At 37.6% G+C, this 22329-nt stretch overlaps 1 protein-coding gene across 1 annotated transcript in view; it reads right to left on the bottom strand.

Annotated features, from left to right (window-relative positions):
• The window catches only part of FAM186A (family with sequence similarity 186 member A), a 100508-nt gene that overhangs the window by 33933 nt on the left and 44246 nt on the right, over positions 1-22329 (bottom strand). The window contains 2 exon segments of the mRNA XM_060114187.1: positions 4235-4405; positions 5406-5622. Of these exon segments, the coding sequence (XP_059970170.1) occupies positions 4235-4405; positions 5406-5622 (388 nt within the window).

Here is a 22329-nt window from a genome sequence, read left to right as displayed (position 1 = left end):
GGACTCCAAGCTCTCACTCCTGAGGGCCCAGGTAGAATCCCTGGTCAGGAAACTAAGACCCCACAAGCCAAAAAAAAGAAAAAGAAAAAAAGAAAGATGAGAGGGCCAAACAGAAATAACACCCTAGTAGCAATGACCACACATAGCAACCAGATCTTGGTTTTTAATACTATTCTCTAATTAAAGGAACCAGAAGTCCTTGGAGAAGTGACAGAGTCTAGAACTGGGGCAGGAAATACTCAAGATGAACCTGAAGCATCTTGTAACTTGTAAGTACCAGAAAGTAAGGAAGTGCTAAAAAAAAGATAGAGAGAATAAACCACATTGATGCGGGTATGTGAAAGGGGCACAAGAACCAACTGAAAGAGGTTCTGGTGGCCAAAGCTGGAACTTGAGCAAGAAAATAAAGTAGTATTAGGTTATAACCCAAAGTATTAAATATCTGTGAGTTCATTTTGATATAAATAAATAATCTAATAAATTACTAAATAGGGGCGAAAAGACAAACTCCTGTGCTTAAAAGTTCAAGTAATTTATGTAGATACTCCACCCTAGAGGAGGGGGCGCATAACTCTCCATTCCTTAAATGTGGGCTGCACATATAGACTTCCTTTTAAAGAGCACAATATGGCAAATGAGGGAAAAACTAACTTTGCAGTGGAGAAACCTGACAAGCACTGTTTTAGCTAGGTGATCAAGGTCAACACTGAGTCATAAATCATTTGATAATATGTACCCTTGAAATGATATTGTGACAATGGTATTTTACCTCTGTGATCTTTCTCCCAAAACCCCATAGCCCCAGGGTAAATATGAGAAAAATATCAGATTAATTCCAATAGAGGGGCATTTTACAATACACCTGACTGGTACTCCTCAAACCCATCAGACACATCAAACACAAGGAGAAATCTGAGAAACTGTCACAGCCAAGAAAGCCTAAGGAGACACGGCAACTAAATGTAATCTGGTACCCCAGATGGGCTTCTGAAACAGAAAAAGGACACTAGGTAAAAACAAGGAATTATTAATCAATTACAAACTTTAATTAATAATGTCTCAATATTGGTTTGTTAATTATAACAAATGCATCATACTAATGTAAATATTAATAATAATAAAGTATGGTGAGATAAATGGAACTTTATTATATTCTCAATTTTTCTCTAAATCTAAAACTGCCTGAAAAAAATGAATGTGAAATGAAGACGTTCCCAGATAAGCAACGACTTGGTGCTGGTAGACTGGCCTTACAAGACATAGTAAAGAAGTCTTTTAGGTTGCAAGAAAATGACACCAGAGGATAACGCAATTTCACACAAATAAAGAGCACCAGTATATGTAAGTAAATTAAAAAGACGGTAAAAATATTTTTTTCTTTTTTCTCTCTTTGTCAATTAAAAAGACAATCGTATAAAACAATAATTTATATGGACTTCCCTGGTGGCGCAGTGGTTAAGAATCCTCCCGCCAATGCAGGGGACATGGGTTTAATCCCTGGTTCAGGAAGATCCCACATACCTTGGAGCAACTAAGCCCGTGTGCCACAACTACTGAGCCCACGTTCCACAACCACTGAAGCCCACATGCCTAGAGCCTGTGCTCCGCAACAAGAGAAGCCACCACAGTGAGAAGCCTGTGCACTACAATGAAGAGTAGCCCCCGCTTGCTGCAACTAGAGAAAGCCCGCGTGCAGCAGCGAAGACCCAACGCAGCCAAAAATAAATAAGTCAATAAATAAATAACAATAATTATAAAACTATATTGTTGGGCATATAATGCGTAAATATGTAATATATATGACAAAGCACAAAGAAGGGGAAGAGAATGGAGCTATTGGAGCAAACATTCTATATTTTGCTGGAATTAAGTTAGTACTAATCTCTAGCAGATTGTGGTAATTTAAAGTGTATACTGCAATTCCTAGAACAACCACTAAGAAAATTACTCCAAAAATGTAGGAAAAAATAGAATTAAAAGGTAGACTAGAATATCTCTTCAGGGGACTTCGCTGGTGGCACAGTGGTTAAGATCCGCCTGCCAGTGCATGGGACACAGCTTTGATCCCTGGTCCGGGAAGATCCCACATGCCATGGAGCAAGTAAGCCCGTGTGCTACAACTACTGAGCCTGCGCTCTAGAGCCCACGAGCCACAGCTACTGAGCCAGTGCAGCACAACTACTGAAGCCCATGTGCCTAGAGCCTGTGCTCCGCAACAAAAGAAGCCACCACAATGAGAAGCCCGCGAACCGCAACGAAGAGTAGCCCCTTCTTGCTGCAACTAGAGGAAGCCTGCACGCAGCAATGAAGACCCAACACAGCTGAAAATAAAATAAATAAAAATAAAAATAAAGTATCTGTTTAACACAGAAGGCAGTAAAAGAAGAATAGAAGAAGAAAAAGATATATGAGACATACGGAAAACAGCAAAATAGCAGGTATATATCCAACCATATCAATAATTACATTAAATATGAATTAAACACTCCAGCCAAAAGTCAGAGATTGCCATATTGTATTAAAAAAAAAAGCCCACAAGATCCAACTATAAGCAACACATCCTAGATTCAATCTTGCTAACAGTAACCACAGGGGAGCTAGAGAGACTATACTAATATCAGACAAAATAAATGTTAAGGCAAAAAAAAAATGGTTCTAGAGACAACAGAAGACATTTTATAATGATAAAAGGGTCAGTTCATCAGGAAGCTAACACAATTATAAACATATGTGCATCTAACAACAGAGCCTTAAAATACAGGAAGCAAAAAAAACTGACAGAATTAAAGAGAGAAATAACAATAATAGTTGGAGAGGTCAATATCCCGCTCTCAATAATGGATAGAACAACTAGATAGAAAAATCAGGAAAGAGATACACAGGAGACTAGAACAACAATATAAACCAACTATAAAACACTGCACCTGACAACAACCAGATATATATTCTTTTCAAGAACACATGGAATACTCTCCAGAATAGCTCATATGCTAGGCTATAAAACAAGTCCCAATAAATTTAAAAGAATTAAAATAATATAGAGCATGTTCCTCAATTGCAATGTGATAGATAGATGGATAGATAGATTATATATAATCTCCTTCTGGTTCTGCTCTCATGGTTGAATGCTGACTGATACAAGTGCATAATACAACACTAAACCCATGATCCATATAAGAAAAAAATGATAAATTGATGGAACATCATCAAAATTAAACACTTTGGGGCTTCAAGGCACCATTAAGAAAATGAAAGACAAGCCACAGACTGGGAGAAAACATTTGCAAATCACTTTTCTGATAAAGGACTTGTATCCAGGATATATAAGGAACTCTTAAAACTCAATAATAAAAATGGCTAAGTATTTGAATAGACATTTCATCAAAGATATAGGAATGACTAATAAGCACATGAAAAAATGCTCAACATCATTAATCATTAGGGAAATGCAAATTAAAACCACAATGAGATAACACTTCATACTTATTAGAAAGGCTATAATAAAAAAGACAGACAATGACAAGTGTTGTTGAGGATGTGAAGAAACTGGAACCCTAATACACTGCTGATGGAAATTGCAATGGTGCTGTCACTTGGGAAATCAGTTAACAATTTCTTAAAAAGTTAAACATAAGTTTACCAGCAATAATAAATAGAAATTCTACTCCTAGGTATGTCCAAAAAGAAATGAAATTTTACATCCACACAAAAACATATACATGTGTGTTCATAGCAGCATTATTCTTAAAAGCCAAAGAGTGGGAGCAATGCAAATGTCCATGCACTGGTAAATGGATAAACAAAGTTTGGTATATGCAAACAATAGTGTACAATTGGCAATAGAAAGGAAGAAACTACTGATACATCCTATAACATGGCTGAACCTCAAGAACATTATGCTAAATGAAAGACACCAGACATAAAAGACTACATAAAATATGATTCCACTTCATGAAATATCCAGGAAAGGCAAATCTATTGAGACAGAAAAGAGATTAGTGGTTGTCTGGGGCTGAGGGTGGGAATGAGGATTGACTGCAAATGGGCCTGAGCGATCTTTGGGGTTTGATAAAAATGTTCTAAAGTTAGATTTTGGTGATAGTTGCACAACTCTAAATTTATTAAAAGTCATTGAATTGTACAATTATCGTGGGTAAATTTTATGGTACGTAAATTATAAAGTTCTTTTTTAGAAAAAGTCAAATCTATTTCCAAAGTCTTACAGCACTCTTACCTGTTTTTTTCTTTTGTTTCTTCTTTTCTTCAAGCGAAGATGTACTAATTCTGCTCAGTAGCTTGACATTGCTCTCAATAGCTTTGAGCATTTCTGGTAACATCTCCATTTGTTCTATACAGTGGTGGTGTTCATCAATATCAATTGTAGTCATTTTAGACAAAATGACATCTTGAAGAGAGTAAAAAAAATTACTTTTGTGCAGAAAAATAAATAATTATAACCATATAGGCTTATAATATTGGCTACCTATTCAATATTGTAGTATTGGGAAATATAGGTATCTCGTAATTATTTCTATTCTGAGGCTTCTCTCTATGAAGAAATTTTTTTAAAAAAGAGACTTGGAATAGAAGGCCAAACAGTAAGCCTTGGCCATGAAAATATGGTTAAAATATGGTTAACAGGTGTCTAATTTTTTAGTTCCCTGACTTCAGGGATGGAGATATCTAAAATGTGAACATGTGCTTTAATATTGGGGATCTAAACTCCAATTAACTCCTTTGGTAAGTTTTCTAGTATTTTATAACCCCTGTTACATGAGATTTCTTGTAACTAAATGAAATTTCTCTTTTTTGTATTCTTAGCTTATTCATTCTTTCATCCAACCAGTGTCTCCTCTGTCATGTACTGTTCTAGATCCTGAAGATACAGCATTTAATAAAACAAATTCCCTAACTTCATACTATTTACATTCTAGTGAAAGGACACAGACAAAAAATTTTTAAAAGACACATTAATTATAAAGTATGTCAGATGGTAAGAAATGCTATAGACAAAAATAAAGAAGAGTAAAGAATAATGGACAGTGCCAGTGGGTAGAGAATGGGGATGGTCAGAGAACACCTCATTTTAAAGAGAAATATAAGCAGAGAATGAGCCATGTGGCTACCTGATGGAAAATGTTCCAGGCAAGGGACTAGGAAGCATAAGGACACTGGGCAGGAGTATGCTGGCATGCTTGAAGAAAAGCAAGGAGGCCAGAATAGCTGGTACTAAGTGAGCGAGCTTATATTTTCCTTATTCTATTCTTCCTGGAACAGAGAGCACCTGTTCTCTAAATAACCACCTTAGTCTTTTCTTGTTTAGTCTTCTTCTAATCCTTCATAATTTGCTTATAATTCCATTCTCTAGCTTTTTCATTGACTTTAAATCACTTCTGGAAACTTACTCCATTCTTCCAGCCATGCCAGAATGTAGACAAGAGTCTTTTCTTTAATTTCAGCAGTCTTGGCACAAGTAACTATTTTCTCCAGCAAACTTGCTCTCCATTTCTTATGTTCTGTAAGGGATATTTCCCTTCCAGAGTGCACATTCTCATCCATAGTATAGCGATTTATTATCCACTGCACATTCTGCATGATGTCACCCAGCTGCATATTAAGGTCCTATAAGAATAAGAAGGGAGAATATATTAATAAATCCTCTGTTTGACAGTAAGCTTTGACCACCTTTCTTCCCAGAATGTCAGTGACAGTCACTATAAAGCTGTCTAATCAAAGGCTTGCCAATTCTAGTTTTTTGTTGTTGTTGTCTTTTGTTTGTTTGTTTGTTTGTTTTTGGCTGCACGGCATGTGAGATCTTAGTTTCCTGACCAGGGATCAAATCCGCACCCCCCTTGAGTGGAAGCATGTAGTCTTAACCACTGAACCACCAGGGAAGTCCCCTAATTCTAGTTTTTCTGTGAGTCTCAGATTTTCCTCTTAAATTTTTTTTCTCTGCCTTCATCCTAGCATTGCTATGATATAATGAAAAGAATATTGGGTCTGAAACCATATCTGGATTCCAACTCTAGCTCTCTCATTAAAATGACTTTTAATAAATCACTTAACAATTCTGAGCTGCCCTGACTCATCTGTAAAATAATGCAGATACTGAGTTTACAGTTGATGTGAGACACGTAAGATGTGTGAAATGCCTTATAAACTGTGGCTGCTATAAACAAACTAATTAATTACTAATTAATTAAAGGAAGTTACTTCTTTTTCTTTTTTTAATCAATGCTTACAACTGGAAAACAGCTATCAGAATATTCCACGACATGATTTCTACTTCATTATTTCCCCTCCTCAAAAATCTATCAGCAAATTCTCAGTGGGGGTAATTACTGCCTCATATGGGCATTTAGAAATTTGTGGGGACTTCCCTGGTGGCGCAGTGGTTAAGAATCCGCCTGCCAATGCAATGGACACGGGTTCCATCCCTGGTCGGGGAAGATCCCACATGCCGTGGAGCAAATAAGCCCACGCGCCATAACTACTGAGACTGCGCTCTAGAGCCGGCGAGCCACAACTACTGAGCCCACACACTGCAACTACTGAAGCCCGCATGCCTAGAGCCCGTGCTCCACAACAAGAGAGGCCACTGCAATGAGAAGCCTGTGCACCCCAACAAAGAGTAGCTCCCGCTCACCACAACTAGAGAAAGCCCACACACAGCAATGAAGACTCAACGCAGCCTAAATAAATAAATAACTTAAAAAAGAAATTTGTGAAAGCATTTTTGGTTGTAACAATGAATGGGAGGGAAGATTTATTTAGTAAAAGGTGCTAAGGGGTGCCAGCCCACCCAACAGTGCAATGGACAGTACACATGTTAAAGAATTGGCCCAGCCTGCATAAATTTTGACTGTCCCATGGGATATTTACATAGGTTAAAAAAAATCTGTTTATAATTATCTGAGCCTAGAAACTTACTCTTTTTAAAGTATAAATGCAGAATAATTTTTTACGGAGTTTCATTGCTTACTGAAATTTCCAGGAATGCAAATATTTTATAAATCAAAGGAAAATATTCTTTAGAATTTCTCCAATAAAATGTCACCATTCTGAAACACCATAGTACCAACTAGCAATGCACTACTGCTAATATGATGTAGTGCCAGTACAATAAACCTGCATTTGTATCAGCCTATATTTGTAGCTTTCATATTTATTTTAATTCTACATAATTAATACATAATTAATACATAATTAATTCTACATATCTACTTCTTTGTTATGTCTTCTACTGAAGTTTGACCTAGAATTTACACATTGAAATGTGTGTTATTATAAATTAGCACTTATATTTACCCTCACATATTAATTTTTTAAAGTATGAGTATAGATATTTTATCTATGAATTTCACTTCAGAGGAACAAAGGTATGTTAAAAATATTTTAAAAGGGAATGGTAAATCTGATAGATGGAGAATCACTGCTCCATCTTTTCCAAATTTATCAATTACTCTCTCAGTTTGGCTTCAGACAAACTGAACTCTCTCTACACTCCTTACAATAACATTAAGATTTGGATTTTGCAAGCCAAGTCACTATGTCAAAAGAGTAATCAGGGCTTCCCTGGTGGTGCAGTGGTTGAGAGTCCGCCTGCCGATGCAGGGGACGCGGGTTCGTGCCCTGGTCCAGGAGGATCCCACATGCTGCGGAGCAGCAGGGCCTGTGAGCCATGGCCGCTGAGCCTGCACATCTGTAGCCTGTGCTCCACAACGGGAGAGGCCACAACAGTGAGAGACCCACGTACCGCAAAAAGAAAAAAAGTAATCAAATGTTAGGTGCTGGAAATACTGCAATCAGAAATAGGTAATGCATTTGCAGCAAATTATCAAAAATACAGGAGAGCAGAGACAAAGTCTGATAAGCCGTGATGAAGAATAACATTACAAACTAACACACAGCATGGTGATTAAAGAAAGAGTATCACCAACTTCTCATAAATTCTCCCAGAAAATTCAAGAGAAAGGAACCTTTCTCATCTCATTCTTTGTGGCCAGAATTACCCTCATACCAAAGTCAGATAAAGATACTGCAAAACAAAACAAACAAACAAAAAAACCCTACAGACCAACATCTCTAAACATTGTTGCAAAAATCCTCAACAAAATACTAGCAAACAGAATTAAACAACACATTAATAGAATTATATACCATGACCACGTGGGGTTTATTCCAGGGATGCAAAAATGGTTCAACATGTGAAAATCAATGAATGAAATGTACCAAATTTACAAAATGAAGGGGAAAAATATCATATGATCATCTCAATTGATGCAGAATAAGCATGTGACAAAATTCAACACCCTTTTGTGATGAAAACTCTCAACAAAGCAAGTATAGAGGGAACATACCTCAATATAATAAATGCCATATATGACAAGCCCACAGCTAACATCATACTGAAAAGTGAAAATCTGAAAATTATTCCTCTAAGATTAGGAACAAGGCAAGGATGCCCACTCTTACCAGTTCTATTTGACATATTACTGGAAGTCCTAGCCAGAGTAATTAGGCAAGAAAAAAGAAATAGGGACTTCCCTGGTGGTGCAGTGGTTAAGAATCCACCTGCCAATGCAGGGGACACGGGTTCAATCCCTGGCCTGGGAAGATCCCACATGTTGTGGAGCAACTAAGCCCATGTACCACAATTACTGAGCCTGCGCTCTAGAACCTGTAAGCCACAGCTACTGAACCTGCATGCCACAACTACTGGAGCCTGCATGCCACAACTACTGAAGCCTGTACACCTAAAGCCCGTGCTCCACAACAAGAGAAGCCTGCGCACAGCAACGAAGAGTAGCCCCCACTCACCGCAACTAGAGAAAGCCCACCAACAGCAAAGACTCAACGCAGCCAAAAATAAATAAATAAATAATTTAAAAAATAAAAAAATAAAAGACATCCATATTGGAAAGGAGGAAATATTATATTTGCAGATGACATAATCTTATATATAGAAAACTCTAAAGATTCCATCAAAAGGGACTTCCCTGGTGGCTCAGTGGTTAAGAATCCACCTGCCAATGCAGGGGACATGGGTTCGATCCCTGGTCCAGGAAGAGTCCACATGCCATGGAGCAACTAAGTCTGTGCACCACAACTACTGAGGCTGTGCTCTAGAACCCACAAGCCACAACTACTGGGCCCGTGTGCCACAACTACTGAAGCCTGCATGCCTAGAGCCCATGCTCCACAAAAGAGAAGCCACCACAATGAGAAGCACACCGTAACGTAGGGTAGCCTCTGCTTGCCACAACTAGAGGAAGCCTGTGTGCAGCAACGAAGACCCAACACAGCCAAAAAAAAAAGTTTCCATAAAAAAACAACAGCAACAACAACAAAAAACAAACCTGTTAGAACAAATAAATGAATTCATGAAAGTTGCAGGATACAAAATCATACACAAAAATGTTTAATTTTCTATATACTAATAATGAACTCTCAGAAAGAGAAATTAAGAAAGTAATCCCATTTACAACTTCATCAAAAAGAATAAAATACCTGAGACTAAATTTAACCAAGGAGGTGAAAGACGTGTATATTGGAAACTACAAGACATTAATGAAAGCAATTGAAGACACACATGGAAAAGTATTTCATGCTCACACACTGCAAGAATTAATATTGTTAAAATATCTATACTACCCAAAGCAACCTACAGATTGAATACAATCCTTTTCAAAATTCCAATGACATTTTTTACAGAAATAGAACAAAAAATCCTGAAATTTTTTTACAGAAATAGAACAAAAAATCCTAAAATTTGATTCTTTTGGAATCATAAAAGACCTTGAAGAGCTAAAGCAATATTGAGAAAAAAGACAAAAGCTGGAGGCATCAAGCTCCCTGATTTCAAACAATATTACAAAGCTATAGAAATTAAAACAGTACAGTATCAGCATAAAAATAGACACATACATCAATGGAACAGAAAAGAGAGCCTGGAAATAAACCCACACACACATATCATCAGTTTATGACAAAGGAACCAAGAGTATACAGTGGGGAAAGGAAAGTCTTTTCAATATATGGTGCTGGGAAAATTGGACAGCCACATGCAAAAGAGTGAAACTGGATTTCTGTCTTATACCATACATAAAAATTAACTCCAAATGGATGAAAGACTTGAATGTAAGACCTGGAACTATAAAAATTCCTGAAGAAAACATAGGTAGTAATCTCCTTGACATTGCTCTTGGTGATAATTTTTTGGATTTGACACCAATAACAAAGGTAAAAACAGCAAAAATAAACAAGTGGTACGACATCAAACTAAAAAGCTTCTGGGGACTTCCCTGGTTGTCCAGTGGGTAAGACTCCATGCTCCCAATGCAGGGGGTCTGGGTTCAATCCCCAGTCAGGGAACTAGATCCCACATGCATACCATAACTAAGAGACCACATGACACAGCTAAGAGTCTGCATGCCGCAACTAAGCAGTCCGCATGCTGCAACTAAAAGATCCCATATGCTGCAACGAAGATCCCAAGTGCCTCAACTAAGACCTGGTGCAGCCTAAATAAATAAATAAATAGCTTCTGACAGCAAAGGAAACCATCAACAAAATGAAAAAGCAACCTACCAAATGGGAGAAAATGTTTGCAAATCATATATCTGATAAGGGGCTAATATTCAAAATATGTAAAGAACTCATACAACTCAATAGCAAAAACCCAAACAATCTGATTTAAAAAATGGACAGAAGATATGCATAGACATTTTTCCAACGAAGACATACAGATGGCCAATGGGTACATGAAAAGATGCTCTACCATTATTAATCATCAGGGAAATGCAAATCAAAACCACAGTGAAATGTACCTCACACCTGTTAGAATGGCTATTATCAAAAAGACTAAAATTAACACTTCTTAGTGTTGGCAAGGATGTGGAGAAAAGGGAACCCTTGTGCACTGTTGGTGGGAATGTAAATTGGTGCAGCTACTATGGAAAACAAAATGGAGTTTCCTCAAAAGATTAAAAATAGAACTACCATATGATTCAGCAATTCCACTTTTGGTTATTTATCTGAAGAAAACAAAAACACTAATTAGAAAAGATACTTGCACTCCCATGTTCACTGTAGCATTATTTACAATAGCCAAGATATGGAAACAAACCAAGCATACAAAAATATACAATGGAATATTAGTCAACCACAGAAAACAATGAAGTTTTGCCATTTACAACAACGTGGATGGACTTTGAGTGCGTTATGCTAAGTGAAATAAGTGAGACAGAGAAACACAAATACCGTATGATCTTTCTTATATGTGCAATCTAAAATAAAACTAAATTCATAGCTACAGAGAACAGTTTGATGGTTACCAAAGGTAGGGGTAGGTACAGTGTGAAAAATGGGTGAACTATTTCTTTTTTTTTTAGTTTAGTTTAAATAAATTGATTTTTAAAAATCAGTTGTGGGGCTTCCCTGGTGGCGCAGTGGTTGAGAGTCCACCTGCCGATGCAGGGGACACGGGTTCGTGCCCTGGTCTGGGAGGATCCCACATGCCGCGGAGCGGCTGGGCCCATGAGCCATGGCTGCTGGGCCTGTGTGTCCGGAGCTTGTGCTCCACAGCGGGAGAGGCCACAACAGTGAGAGGCCCGTGTACCACAAAAAAAAAAAAAATCAGTTGTGTTGTTATACACTAACAGTTAACAATCTGAAAAGGAAATTAAGAAAACATTTCTACTTACAGTAGCATCAAAAGAATAAAATACTCATAATAAACTTAACCAAGGAGATGAAAGACAATGTTAAAACATCAGTACTACTGAACCAATCTACAGACAGTATAATCCCTAACAAAACCCCAATGGTGTTTTCTGCAGAAATAGAAAAATCCATCTTTAGGATTCATGTGGAATCTCAAGGTACCCCAAATACCCAAAACCATCTTGAAAAAGAGGAATAGGGCTTCCCTGGTGGCGCAGTGGTTGGGGGTCTGCCTGCCGATGCAGGGGACACAGGTTCGTGCCCCGGTCCGGGAAGATCCCACGTGACGTGGAGCGGCTGGGCCCGTGCACCGTGGCCGCTGAGCCTGCGCGTCCGGAGCCTGTGCTCCGCAACGGGAGAGGCCACAGCAGTGAGAGGCCCACGTACTGCAAAAAAAAAAAAAAAAAAAGAAAAAGAGGAATAAAGTTGGAGAGCTCATACTTCTCATTTTCAAATATTACTATAAATCTACAATAATTGAAATAGCATACTGTTGGGCTTCCCTGGTAGCGCAGTGGTTGAGAGTCCACCTGCCAATGCAGGTGACACAGGTTCGTGCCCCGGTCTGGGAAATCCCACGTGCTGCGGAGCAGCTGGGCCCATGAGCCATGGCCACTGAGCCTGCGCGTCCAGAGCCTGTGCTCCACAACAGGAGAGGCCACAACAGTGAGAGGCCCGTGTACCGCAAAAAAAAAAATAATAATAAAAAATAAAAATAGCATACTGTCATAGAAGACATATAGACCAGTAGAATAGAATACAGAGCCCAGAAATAAACTTTTGCATATATGGCCAAATAATTTTTGACAAGAGTGCCAAGACCATTCAATGGGAGAGGACAATCTGTCAACAAATGATGTTGGGAAAACTGGATACCCACATGCACGAATGAAGTTGGACCCTTATCTTATACTATATACAAAAATTGACTCAAAATGGATCAAAAACCTAAGCATAAGACCTAAAACTATAAAACAGAGGAAATGTAGAGAGAAAAGCTTCATGACGTTGGATTTGGCAATGATTTCTTAGATATGACACCAAAAGTACAGGCAATAAAAGTAAAAATAGATTGGACTAAATCAAAATTTAAAACGTGCATCAAAGGACACAATCCACAGAGTGAAAAGTTAACCTATGGAGTGAAAAAAAATTTTGCAAATCATATATCTAATGAAGGGTTAATATCCACAATATATAAAGAACTCTTGGGACTTCCCTGGTGGCACAGTGGGTAAGACTCCACACTCCCAATGCGGGGGCCCAGGTTCGATCCCTAGTCAAACCCAGTGTGGGATCTGAGAACTAGATCCCACACGCATGCTGCAACTAAGAGTTCACATGCCACAACTAAGGAGCCCATGTGCTGCAACTAAGACCCAGTGCAATCATATGAATAAAAAAATATTTTTTTTAAACTTATTTAAAAATAAACTCTCAACATCAAATAAATAAATAACCCAATTCAAAAATGGGCAAAGAACTTGAATAGACATTCAAAGAAGATATATAAAATGGCCAATAGATATATGAAAAAAATCTCAGTATCACTAATCATTAGGGCAATGCAAATCAAAACCACAATGAGATACCACTTCATACCCATTCAGATGGCTACTATCAAAAACAAACAAGTGAAAAATAGAAAATAAATGCTGGCAAGGATGTGAAAATTGGAACTCTTGTGCACTGTCGGTGGGAATACAAAATGATACAGCCATTATGGAAAATGTATGGCAGTTCCTCAAAATATTAAAAATAGAATTACCATATGATCCAGCAATTCTACTTCTGGTTATATACCTGAAATAATTGAAAACAGGGTCCCTAAGAGATCTTAGTACACCTGTGTTCATAGTAGCATTATTCACAATAGCCAAGAGATAGAAGCAACCCAAGTGTGCATTAACAGCTGAATGGATAACAAAATGTGGTATATACATACATTGAAATGTTATTCAGCCTTTAAAAGGAAGGAAATTCTGACACATGGTACTTGGATGAACCTTAAAACATTAAACTAAGTGAAATAAGCCAGTCATAAAAAACAAATACTGTATGATTTCACTAATATGAGATATCTAGAATAGTAGAATTTATAGAAACAAGTAAAATGGTGGTTTCCAGAGGCTAAAGGGAAGAGGGAAATAGGGTATTGTTGTTTAATAGGTGTAGAGTTTTAGTTTTGCAAGATGAAAAAGTTCTGGAGGAATCCCCTGGCAGTCCAGTGGTTAGGACTCTGTGCTCTCACTGCCAAGGGCTGTGCAGTGGGGCCAAAAAAAAAAAAAAAAAAAAAAGATGAAAAAGTTCTGGAGGCTGATTGCACAACAATGTGATTATACTTAATACTACTGAACTATATACTTAAAAATGGTTAAGATGGTAAAATTTATGTTATGGGAATTCTACCACAATTAAAATTAGACAAAAACATTTTTTAATTAAAATAAGGAGTAATCAGATGGTAAGTGCTGGAAATATTGCAATAAGAAACAGATGATCGGGCTTCCCTGGTGGCGCAGTGGTTGAGAGTCCGCCTGCTGATGCAGTGGACACGGGTTCGTGCCCCAGTCCGGGAAGATCCCACATGCTGTGGAGTGGCTGGGCCCGTGAGCCATGGTTGCTGAGCCTGCGTGTCCGGAGCCTGTGCTCCACAACGGGAGAGGCCACAACAGTGAGAGGCCCGCGTACAGCAAAAAAAAAAAAAAAGAAAAGAAAAAGAAACAGATGATCCAGTTGCAGCCAGTAATTTAAGTCAGGTATACAGGAGAGCAGAGTCAAACTTTGCTAGGTCAAGTGATGAAAAATAACATTACAAGCTAACCAGCTACTCATAAATTCTTCCAGAAAACTGAACAGGAAAGAACATTTCCCAATTTATTCTTTGAGGCCAGCATTATCCTGATACCCAAGCCAGACAAAGACATAAGAAAATAAACTATATGTCATATTCTTTATGAACACAGTCACAAAAATGCTTAACAAAATATTAGAAATTAGATCAAACAATGGACTGAAAAGAAAACATTATGAACAAGTGGAGTTTATTCCTAGAACACAAGGTTGATTCAAAACTGGAAAATTAATAAATGTAAATGACCATATCATTAGTCTAAATAAGAAAAAACATATGATCATCTCAATAGATGCAGAAAAAGCAGCTGACAACATTCATTCATGTTTTTTTTTAATTCTATAGCAAACTAGGAATAGAGGATAACTTCCCCAACGTGATGAAGAACATTTACAAAAAATTTACAGCTAGGATTATACTTAATGGTGAAAGTCTAAATTGCTCTAAGGATTCATTTTTATTCAATCTTGTATTAAGGTCCTACCCAATGCAATAAAGTAAGAAAAGGAAATAAAAGAATATTCATTGGAAAGGGAGAAATAAAAGGTTTGTATTTACAGACCAAACAAAAACAAAAATCAAACAAACAAAAAACTGTCTGTGTAAAAACTCCGAAGGAATCTATAAAAAAGAGCTGCCAGTATACAAAAATCAAAATCATATTTCTATACACTAGCAATAAACAATTGGAAATTGAAATTTAATAAAACAGTACCATTTGCAATTAACACTAAAAACATGAAATACTTAAGTACAAATCTAACAAGATAAGCGCAAGATCTGTACATTGAAAATTACAAAGCATTGATGAAAGAAATCAAAGAAGATCTAAATAAATGATGACAATTCTAAGCACAGACAAAGATGTAGAGCAACTGGAACTCTTAACTTTCCCAGTGGGAATGCAAAATAGTAAAGCTATTTAAGATAACAGTTTGGCAGTTTTTTGTAAACGTATGCTACCATATGACCTAGCAATACCATTCCTAGGTATTTAGCCAAGAGATGAAAACTTATGTTTATACAAGAATTTATACATGAATGTTTGTAGTGACTTTACTTGTAATTGCTCCAAACTGGAAACAACCCCAATATCCTTAAACTAGTGAATGCATGCTTTATGCTAAGACAGATTCAAATGATGTAGGGTATGATTCCCTTTGTGTGGCATTCAGGAAAGGGAAAACTATAAGGACAGAAAACTAATGGCTTCAGGGGTCTATCAGCCAGGGAGGGGTTGGCCACAAAAGGGCATAAGGGGATTTTTCGAGGAGACAGAATTGTTTTAAATCTGAATTTTGATGGTGACGACATGTCTTTGTCAAAACTCTTGAACAGTATACCAAAAAGTGGGAATTTCACCTTAATTAAAAAAAAAGTTACAGGCAGTAGAATCAGACTACCTGGATTTTATTTTATTTTTTTAATTTTTTAATTTTTTTGGCTGCATTGGGTCTTCATTGCTGTGAGCGGGCTTTCTCTAGTTTTGGTGAGTGGGGGCTATTCTTTGTTGTGGTGCACGGGCTTCTCATTGTGTTGGCTTCTTGTTGCGGAACACGGGCTCTAGGCACACAGGCTTCAGCAGTTGCAGCACTCAGGCTCAGTAGTTGTGGCGCACGGGATTAGTTGCTCTGCGGCATGTGGGATCTTCCTGGACCAGGGATCAAACCCGTGTCCCCTGCATTGGCAGGTGGGTTCCCAACCACTGCACCACCAGGGAAGTCCCACACTACCTGGATTTGATTCAGATCCACCACGTGTAACAACTATGACCTTTAGGCAGGCCTCAGATAGTCTCAGTTTCCCATCCGTGAAATAGGATTAATAGTAATACCTATCCATGTTGAATTATCATGGGAATTAAATGAGATAATCTGTAAATAAACTTTTACCATAGGTAACATGGTAAACACTTTAAATGCTACCAGGTTATTAAGTGCCTACTATATGCCAGAGGGATGAAAGGGTCAAAGTAAGAAGGGTAGAGAAAGCACCATAACCTGGAGCAGAATAGAACGTGAGAAGCAGATAATAGCAATAGCAAAATGAACACAGTGTACCTATTCTCCAGCTGAAAAAACAGAAAATCTTTAAAGTCTCCTGTGTTCCCCATATCAATTGCATCCCTTTCCCAATGCCCCGAGATAAATACTATCATGAATTTTAATCTCTATATTTTTAACACTGTAGTAAACTGAAGGACGTCCCCATCCCCCAAAGATATTGTTAAGAGCACAAGTTCCTGCACAGTGAGGCCAAACAAATCTAAATGTCGGAGTTTGGAGCAGAGAAAGGTTTATTGCAGGGCCAAGCAAGGAGAATGGGTGGCTCCTGCCCAGAAACCCACAACTCTCCAATGGTTTGGGGAGAGAAGTTTTTACAGGCAAAATTGGGGGTGAGGGCTGCAGGGTGTGTGACTTTCTTCTGATTAGGTTGGTGGTGAGGCAACAGGGTGGTGCTCTAGGAATCTTGTGTTCAGCCTGAAGTTACCATCCTAAACCTGGGTGGAGGCCTTAGTACCTGCAGAAGAACTCAAAGGTATTGTTATGTATGTTCCTTGCAGAGGAACCAGGACCCTGCCCCAAGGCTGCACTGTTGTTTCTTGACTGCTCCTCCTTTGCTTCTGCGTTCCCTCCCTTCCCTGATAAGCAACTATTTGAATCTGCCCTTTAGAAATCAGGGAGGTCGAGGAGGTTGAAAACTTTGCCTGCAAGTAAGAAAATGGGACACGGAAAGGATTTGTAACAGGGAGGGCTCCACAGGGTCTTACTCCATTTCAGTATCAGGTCATAATCCCAGGAATGTGTAAAAGTTACTTTATATGGGAAAAGGGTCTTTGCAGATGTGTTTAAATTAATGATCTTGAAGTGGAGAGATTATTCTGGATTATCTAGGAGAGCCCTATTGCAATCACAAGTGTCCTTATAAAAGGGAGGAAGAGGGACAAAATTTTACAGACACATACAGAAGAGAAGGTTCAATGTGAAGATGGAGCAGAGAGAGATTTGAATCTGCTGGCCTTGGAGATTGGAGTGATGTGGCCACAGACAAGGAATGCCAGCAGCTACCAGAAACTGCAAGAGACAAGGAATGGATTCTCAGAGTCCAGAGAGAGTGCAGCCCTGCTGATATCTTGACTTCAGCCCAGTGATGCAGATTTCAGACCTCTAGAATTTCTGACCTTTAGACTTGTGAGAGACTAAATATCTGTTGTTTTATACCATGTGGTTGTGGATATTTGTTACAGCAGTGAAGGAAACCATAATATGTCACCCCAAAATATGCCTCTGACATAAAAATTATTTTGAGCCGAAGGCTATTAAGAATCAGCAAACGTGGGAATCCCCTGGCTGTCCAGTGGTTAGAACTCCTGCTTTCACTGCCGAGGGCCTGGGTTCAATCCCTGGTTGAATCCCCGCAAGCTGTGTGGCACGGCCAAAAAAAAAAAAAAAAAAAAAAAATCAGCAAATGCCGGAAAAGCTCTGTCATCCCCCTGTTCTGCCTAAAGGCAGGATACAAATTCTTTTTACTGGAGATAGACTTATCAGCACCAGAGGAATCTGCAAAGAAACCTTACTCTATTAGTTTCCTCCCATATATTTACCTTCCCACAGTTTGCCACTTTGAAAGCCTAAAACTACTTTCCTTTTTTCTGTCATTTCTCCACAAATTTATTGTTCTTTGTTGAAGATGCTAACATAAGCCACTTGGAGTTACTCTTCCTTTAAATTTCTCCCAGGTGATGTGCACTGCACATGTTAGTAAAATGCTTTTCTCTTGTTAATCTGTCTTTTTGTGAAGGAGTACTAGCTGAAAACCTAAAATGGGTGAGGTAAAGTTTTCTCCCCTGTAGTAGAGACCACACACGCACTCACTCATGCATGTGCGCACACACACATCCTTAGACAGTAGATTGTGTAGTTTTGCTTGTTTTTTAATTATTCTCTTTATCCTTCAGTGACTTGCTTTTTTCCCTCAACATAGTGTTATTTTTAGTTTATACATGTTGAAGTGTATACCTATAGCTCGTTCATTTACACTGTTGTGTGTTTAGTATTTTATTGCACAAATATACTACAATTTACTTATCCATTACTATATTGGTTTGTTTTCAGTTTTGTGCTTTTACAGACGATAGTATAAAATTTTTGAACATGCCTCCTTGTACACATATGCAAGAGTTTTTCTAGAGCTATGCTGTCCAATATGGTAGCCACTTGCCACGTGTAGCTACTGAGAAATTTTAATGAGGCAAGTGTGACAAGAAATTAATTTTAATTAAACTTATTGAAATTTTAAAACTAATACGATTCATTTATTGGAAAACCTTTAAGTATTTTGGAAGAACTTGGTATATGAATCTAACTCTTCATCTATAAATTTTATGAAATCTAAATATCGATCAAGTATTTCTGATGAAAATTTAATGTGCAATTTGAGAGGTATTCTAAGAACAAATTACATGCTGAATTTCAGACAGTACGAAAACAGTGTATACCTCTTAATAATTTTTTTTATTGATAAACAACTTCAAGCTTTGAAGAGTAAATAGCTCTCAACCTAGAACTGTGTATCCAGCAAAATTATCTTTCAAAAGTATGAGGGTTATATGATATTAATATCATAAAAATATGTTGTAAAGAGTTTTCCATTTTTCTCTTCTCTGAAAAATTTGTATAAGTTTAATTTTCCTAGAAAATTTCCCAATTCACTAAGCTTTCTAAGTTACTGTCCCCAAGTTGTACAATATATTCTATATCCTCTTATCATTTGTTCAATCTCTGCTGCATGTACTGTTATATCACCACTTTCATTCTTTTTTAAAAAATATTTATTTATTTATTTGGTTGTGCTGGGTCTTAGTTGCAGCAGGTGGGCTCCTTAGTTGAGGCTACCCCTTTCATTTCTTTTTTTTAAGGTAGAAATGAGTTTTTTAATTAATTTTTTGGCTGTGTTGGGTCTCTGTTGCTGAGTGCGGGCTTTCTCTAGTTGCAGCGAATGGGGGCTACTATTCATTGCAGTGCAGGGGCTTCTCATTGCAGGGGCTTCCTTGTTGCAGGGCACGGGCCCTAGGTGCGTGGGCTTCAGTAGTTGTGGCACGTGGGCTCAGTAGTTGTGGCTCATGGGCTCTAGAGCACAGGCTCAGTAGTTGTGGCTCTTGGGCTTAGTTGCTTCACGGCATGTGGGATCTTCCTGGACCAGGGCTCGAACCTGTGTCCCCTGCATTTGCAAGTGGATTCTTAACCACTGCGCCACCAGGGAAGTCCACCCCTTTCATTCTTAATAGTGTTTATTTGCTCCTTTTCTTTTTTTTCTTGATCAACCGTTACAAAGATTGTTGAATTAGACTACTCAAAGAATCATTTTTTACCTTTCTTAAGCCTCTTCATTGTATTTTTTTCTATTTTTTAAATTTGTACTCTTAGTTTTTGTTATTTCCTTCATTTTACATTCTCTGGGCTTAATCTGTTGTTGTTTTTCCCCTAACTTCTAAGTTGTCTGTTTAGCTTATGCATTTTTAACTTTCTTTTCTAATATAAGGTATAAATTTCCCTGTAAGTACTACTTTCATTACATCTCATATGCATTTAACATAGTGCATTTATTGTTATTCTAAGTATGTTATTCTAAGTATTTTCTAATTTCTACTATGACTTCTTTGACTTATGAATTATTTTGGAGTTTTCCCCAATTTGTTTGTTTCTTTTTTTTTTTAGCCAACTTTTGTCCACTAATTTCTAATTTGGTTACATTGTGGTCTGTATGATATCAATTCTTTGAAAATTTTAAAACCTTTAATCTAAAATGTGGCCAATTCTGAGAAATGTTCCATTTGTGCTTAGAGAATATGTATTTTTCAGTTTTAATGCTGATTCCTGAATTTGTCCATTAGATGATGCTTGTTATTGTGTTGTTTAAACCTTTTACATCTTCAATGGGTTTTGTTAGCTTAATCAACCAATTATATTAAAATAGTAGATTTTTTTTCAATTTCTTCTTGTACTTGTGAAATCTTTTTCTTTGTATATTTTTAAGCTTTGTTACTAGGGGCATAGGCATGCGTGCAGTTTCAGAATTATCACACATGGAATTGAATCTGATCAATTGATAACCCTCTTTCTCTCCAGTAATACTTTTGTTTTTTTGGCTGCATTGTGTCTACGTTGCTGCCTGTGGGCTTTCTCTAGTTGCGGCGAGCAGGGGCTACTCTTCGTTGCAGTGCACGGGCTTCTTATTGTGGTGGCTTCTCTTGTTGCAGAGCACAGGCTTTAGTCACGTGGGCATGAGTAGTTGTGGCACGTGGGCTCAGTAGTTGTGGCTCACAGGCTTAGTTGCTCCACGGCATGTGGGAGTCTTCCTGGACCAGGGCTCGAACCCATGTTCCCTGCATTGGAAGGTGGATTCTTAACCACTGCACCACCAGGGAAGCCGTCCAGTAATACTTTTTGACTTAAAGTCTATTTGTCTGATACTAAAACAATTGCACCAACAGTTAATATTTGTCTGGTATATGTTTTGCCATCCTTTTGCTTTCAATTTTTTTGTCTCTTGTTTTAGATATCTTCTAAAGAGCATTTACTGAATTTTTTTCATCCAGTCTAACAATCTTTGTATTTTAATTTTTACTTTTGCATAGCTATTGAATACATCAGTCAGGGTCTAACCAGAAAAACAGAGAGAACATTACGTATGTAAAGCATTAAAAAAATTTAAAGTAGAGAATTTGTTACATATGTCATAGAAGAGCCAAAAGGCCAAACAGGGAATGAATGTGAGGCAACCAGAGATAGTAACAGCAGGAACAAAAAGAGGAGATTGTGTTACTGAAGCTCAGGTGCTTGGAAGCTGGTATAATAGGCCTGTCATGAACTGGATCCATGAAGGAGATACTCCAGAGACACTGCCCCAGTGAAACAGGGAGGGGGTCTACCTTCCTCCTGCCTTACAGCCTTTTGCTTTGCCTTCCTTTGTCCAAACCCAGTAGAAGCCTGCTGGCATAGGTGCTTGAGAAAGGCAGCATGCAGGGGTCTGTCCACCTCTCCTCAATTCCTTCCCATACCACATAATTCAGAGAAGACTAAGGGAACAGTAAACAGATCCAGGTCCAGCAGATTGATATATTTGCTTCATTTTTACCATCTATAATCATTCACGTTATTTCTAATTAGAATGATTACAAAGCACTAAATAGGATTGATTAGAATACTTTTCTAAGTTTTTCACCTTTCTTGCTGACTTTTGAATTGATTTTTTTCTTTTAGTAATAGCTTCCTTAAAAATTTCAACACAAATATTTGTAAATTAACACAGTCTAAGGTAAATCAATATCAATACACATCTTGGATAGTACAAGTAGCTTAATGCTTTAACACTGATCAATCTCTTTTTCATATGTTATTGTTGTCCAGTATTTTATTTCTATTTTTGTAAAGCTCCACAAATTAGACATTATTATTGTTTTATTGTTATTGTTTTATATACCTGATTTCTTTATATTTGCCTATGTTTACAATTTTATTTTCTCATTACACCTTTTTTCATATTAAACTTCTCTGTGATTACCTTCCTTCTTCCTCAGAATCATCCTTTAGAAGTTCCTTAAGTGAGGGTCTATTAGTAGCAAACCCTCTAAATTTCTCATTGTCTGAAAATGTCTTTATTTCACCCTCAAACTTGAAAGATTTTTTGCTGGATATGCAATTCTAGGTTGAGAGTTGTTTACTCTCAAAGCTTTGAAGTTGTTATCCCAT

This window comes from Mesoplodon densirostris, chromosome 11 (genome assembly GCF_025265405.1).
Source record: "Mesoplodon densirostris isolate mMesDen1 chromosome 11, mMesDen1 primary haplotype, whole genome shotgun sequence".
NCBI lineage: Eukaryota > Metazoa > Chordata > Mammalia > Artiodactyla > Ziphiidae > Mesoplodon > Mesoplodon densirostris.
Note: the sequence above shows the minus strand (reverse complement) of the source record. Positions and strands in the feature narration are given on the sequence as shown.